This window comes from Penaeus monodon, chromosome 9, assembly GCF_015228065.2.
Source record: "Penaeus monodon isolate SGIC_2016 chromosome 9, NSTDA_Pmon_1, whole genome shotgun sequence".
NCBI lineage: Eukaryota > Metazoa > Arthropoda > Malacostraca > Decapoda > Penaeidae > Penaeus > Penaeus monodon.
The window spans coordinates 43,768,085-43,773,084 of NC_051394.1; the positions used below are offsets into that span (position 1 = coordinate 43,768,085).

General features: G+C 32.9%; 1 protein-coding gene across 4 annotated transcripts in view; it reads left to right on the forward strand.

The window, feature by feature from the left end:
* Positions 1-5,000, forward strand: part of LOC119577190 (DNA polymerase kappa-like) — a 9,903-nt gene that overhangs the window by 4,673 nt on the left and 230 nt on the right. For all 4 annotated transcript variants that reach the window (XM_037924920.1, XM_037924922.1, XM_037924921.1 and 1 more), the window contains 3 exons: positions 152-232; positions 1,512-1,636; positions 3,461-5,000. The exon at positions 3,461-5,000 is cut by the window's right edge and continues 230 nt beyond it. In XM_037924920.1, the coding sequence (XP_037780848.1) occupies positions 152-232; positions 1,512-1,636; positions 3,461-4,900 (1,646 nt within the window). In that variant the 3' untranslated portion in view covers positions 4,901-5,000. The remainder of the gene's footprint in view (positions 1-151; positions 233-1,511; positions 1,637-3,460) is intronic.

The window sequence follows — 5,000 nt, forward strand, 5'->3', positions numbered from 1 at the left end:
CTCTCTCATATTTTATTTTTTATTCTCTCTCTATATCTCTCTTGCTTTTTGTATAATGCATCATATTATGTAGATACGAACTACACCATACCTGAGAATTTGCAAGTATTATATTATTGTACAACTAAAATGTTTATGTTGACATGTACAGATTGCGAGACTCCAGCAGAACGTGTTGTAAACGAGATGAGGAGGAAAATCCAGGAGAAGACAAAGCTAACAGCAAGCGCAGGTTAGGGTGATGATTATTTTCTATTAAGAACATATACTATTAGGCCAAGAGAAAAACTATTTAGGTTTGTGTATCTTGACTTGTCATGATTTATAGGTTGCTTTTTAAAAAAACTTATAATGTTAATTGATTTTGATGGAAATTCCATTCAGTAATGAGGGCTTGTATAAACTGCATTAAATTGCATTAAAAGAGATGATATTTAAAAAAAAATAATAATAATGATAATAAAGATTGTATTAACAGTACTGGTAACAATTGTTATGATCATTTGATTGGTAATGATAATGATAGTGATATTAGTAATGATGATGATAATAATAATGATAATGATGAAAATAATAATGATAATGATGAAAATAGTAATTATGTTGAAGATGATGATAATGATAATAATAGTTATGATAATAATTATAATGATAATAATAGTAATAATAATAATAATTGTTCTAGTAATGATGATAATGATAATAATGTTAATAATATCAACAACAATAACAATAACAAATATAATAATAAAGATAATGATGATAATGATAATGGGACCCAGAAACCCTATATATTTTTATCATGTTCAAGGAAGTACAATCCCTTTTTGCTGGAAGAGTAAGAATACATACCCTGTCCATTGTGTGTTTTTGTTTATTGATTATTCTTACACATATATGGCTCTACAAGTGCTGAATCAATTACCAGTCCTACCTAGCTCACTTGTTTACCCTTCTCCTTGGTTTTCAGAAAAATAGAATATATAATTTTTTTTTTTTGTTATTATTGTTAATAACATTATAATAATCATAATCCCAACAACAATTATATCATCAATGTTAATAGCATTAGATGAAAATGACAGTAGACTGATTACCCATTACCATTGGGTTAATGAATAATGACCATAGGGACACAGTATATCAGTTCGCCAATCATTTGGCTTTGTATTTTTTTACATATAACTTTACTGCTTTTACTGTCTCATTATCTAGCCATTTGATCATGTATATGGGGACATTAACTATACATGCATAAAACCTTCCTTGCTGTACAGTGTTAGTAGGATCAGTCAGGAGAAAAGGCAGCTATTGGTGGAGCACTTCGATTTTCCTGTAGCTTTGTCAGAGATGTAATTTTAGGAATATGTATATTTTCACCATTCAGAGAGGTTTGAATAATTTGAATTATTATGATTTATTTATTTATTTATTTTTATTTATTTATTATTATTTTTTTTCATTCACTGAATATTTCTCTTTATTGACTTGGTCTTGAACATTTATTTCAGGCATTGCACCCAACACACGCCTTGCTAAAGTCTGCAGTGACATGAATAAGCCTAATGGGCAGTATTACCTACCTCCAGAACGCCAACGGATTTTGGATTTCATATCCTCATTACCAATACGTAAGGTAAATGCATGTCTTATTTAGTAATGGAGCTATATTATAGCTATATATGGGAAGTATCAGTCAATTTTTGAGTATCAGTGTTTGTATCGTATAGGTGAAGATGTGGCAGATGCTGTAATATTTTTCTCTTAAGGAAACTTCATATTTTTATGGTTGGGATGATTAGTTCAGTAAAGTAACTAATTATTCAGATAAGCAGATTAACAAGTCAGTTTTTTAAAATCTTGGGAATATAAGGTAGATAGTATTGTAGATAGTGACCTCATTTCAGCAATCATTTTATTGAAAGTTACACTCCAACTCCTTGGAGGGAGGGATGGTTATTGCATAAAAGATTGGAAATATAATTAGAAAGGGCTGACTGCTATTCATTTGCTTTTCTTTTTCTGACAACAATTAAAGTAGCTTTATCTATTTATACAGATAAATTAAAAGTAATGGTGATTGTATTAGGTATTGGCCAAATATCAGTTACTGTTTAGTATCAAAGTTGAAAAGTGCTTATCAGTATCATTATTGGTATTGCTCCAAATCTTGCTATTTACACATCTTTAATTTTATTTCTTATTAATGCTTATTGAAGAAAATTACAAAATTATCTGCTCTTTGGCACACATCACTGCTGGAAATAGATTATCTTAGTTGTCAAGGCAGCTATTGTTAAAAAAATGTTTATGTATGTTAAACTCTGTTTGTCTTAGTTTGAAAATGCTGCTGCTTGTCAAGGTATCTATTGTTTTTGAAAGCTGTCCTCAGCCTAGAGCCCATTCTTTTTGTTTGTATTCATTGTTACATCCACAAAAATTGATGATTATCAGTAGTATTCAGCCTGGATATGTAGGATGCCCCACCCCCATTCAGAAGTGCCACAGACAAACATATTATACCACATGTCATCATTTGATGTCTAACCAATGAGCTGTTGACATTTCATAATAGCATTTACAACACAGTAAGAAAAAGGTTTATTCTTTTGCATTCTGCAATTATTTTACAAAAGTATGCAAAATAATGAGAGGCTATGGTTAAGAAATAAGGGCATGTAATAGTAGAAGGATATCTGAAAAGTGCTTATACTACTAATTCATCACTCATTTTTATAATAAATATGAAATCACTTTCAGATTAAAGTGCTTCATCTAAGACAGAAGATTATCTTGAATTCATGATCATCACAAAAAAATTATACAAGCAATATTTTCCTTAATGAAAGAATTTGCAGCCATACAGGTTTCACTCACTCCCACCCTCTGATCATGAACACTGATCAACTGATTGAGTCACCAATGGCAGGGGACATCACCACTTTCCTTATCTCCAAAGAACTAGCAAATCTGACAATAATTTATACTTTCCGTCCACTTATAATGGTATGATATATTGATGAATAGTACATGAGGAAGATGATTGTAAATTCATGGAAATATAAAATTGACAAGTATATATTATTCAAATCATAATGGCCTTACTAGCTAGCCTGCAGCTTGTGCGTTAGAGGATATTCAAAATCCAATTACACTCACAATTCGTTTTAACAGACGGGGGGGGGGGGGTCCATCTGATATTGTCGATCGTCCATAGTTACTGACACTAGCCTGGTTTTGCATGAAAAAAAGGAATAATTATCTGACAATTGATGATTAATAACCACATGAAAGTAGCAATAAAGAGACTCCCACAACACTAATTATTCTGTCAGGCATGAAAATACTTTTGTAAGTGTGATAACATAATATAAGAAAATAAAGTAAAAATGGAGATAATGATGTGCCTCATTGTTCTGTGTATCTATTTATTACAATTTTTTATTCCTCTGTCTTTCAGGTATCTGGCATTGGGAACGTGATGGAACAGCAGCTGTCTGCAATTGGTGTGAACATATGCTCTGATCTGATGAAAAAGAGAGGGCTCCTGAAATTACTCTTTTCTGATATCAATTATAACAACTTTCTCAGAATTACTCTGGGATTAGGACACACAACCCTCAGCACCTGGACAGAAAAAGACCGCAAGTCCATTAGCACAGAAACCACCTTTCGAGGCACTGCAGATCGCAATGTGCTCTTCACCATCACCAAGGATCTCTGCCAAGAACTTGCAGATGAAATGTCTCAGAAGGATATATTTGGTAAAGTTTTCACTCTCAAGTACAAGACAGTAGACTTTCAGATTAGAAGTCGTGCACACACTTTCCCAGATGCTGTTCAAACAACAGAGGTAATGGCAACTACTGCTCGGAGAATCCTCCAACATGAGATGGATGTATCGCCACAGCCATTAGCTCTGCGACTTATAGGGGTGAGGATGTCTAATCTCCTGAGTTCTTCTGAAATTGGACCAAACCGACAGTCAACACTAACTCAGTTATTCTCAAATAACAATGCCAGTTGTGCCGCAAAGCATTGCTCTGAAGACAAGAAGTCCACACATTCACAAAAGAATAATGGTGAAAACCAGGTATCTGCTCAAAGTAGCATGTCTGAGAATATTAACAAGAAGTCCATTGCAAATCAGGGCTTGAAAAATGCATCCATTGGGCAGTATCTTTCAAAAGCTCAAACCATAAAAAGTCCTGTCAAAAAGATTAGCTATGAATGTCCAGTTTGTGGAGACTCTGTTGAAGTTCCAAGTCTTGTGGAGTTTAATGAGCATGTAGATTTATGCTTGTTACAAGGATCATCAGTAAATGTCCAGTCACTTGAAGATTCCAAAAAGTTAAGACATGAGGAGAAAAGAGTGTTTAACATTAATACAATAGATACAGAGGAACCAAGTAACAAAGAAAAATTAAGACACACTGAGAGTTTAAAAGAAACATTACAATATACACAGAGCTGTTCAACCTCAGCTTTCTCAAATAACAGCAGCTCCAGAGGCATATATACTTTTTCTGACTATGAAAGTGATGAAGACTTGGATTTTCTTGAAGATAATGATAACCTTTCCAGTGACTTAAGAATATCATGTGATAGGCAAGAAGATGATGAGAGAAATTCAAGTAATACTGAGTGCAAACTCTCATGTCCCATCTGTGAGGAAGAGTTTGAAAACATCACTGCTTTGAATGGACATGTTGATGAGTGTTTGAGCAAGAGCACAATAAATGAGATCTTGCAACAAAGTACATCACAGACAAGCCAGTTAAAACAAAGTAATAATCATCATGCAAAGTCAAGCTGCAAGAGAAAAGGAAGCAGCATAAATAAGCAAGCCAAAAAGATAAAACCTGTAAACAATACCATTGAAAGATTTTTTTCTTCCTGATAAATAATAAAAAGAAAACATTCTTCACTGAAAGACTGATCTGTGATAAATGGATTGTGATACTGAACATTGGGTATGTGCATATAATTTCTACTACATG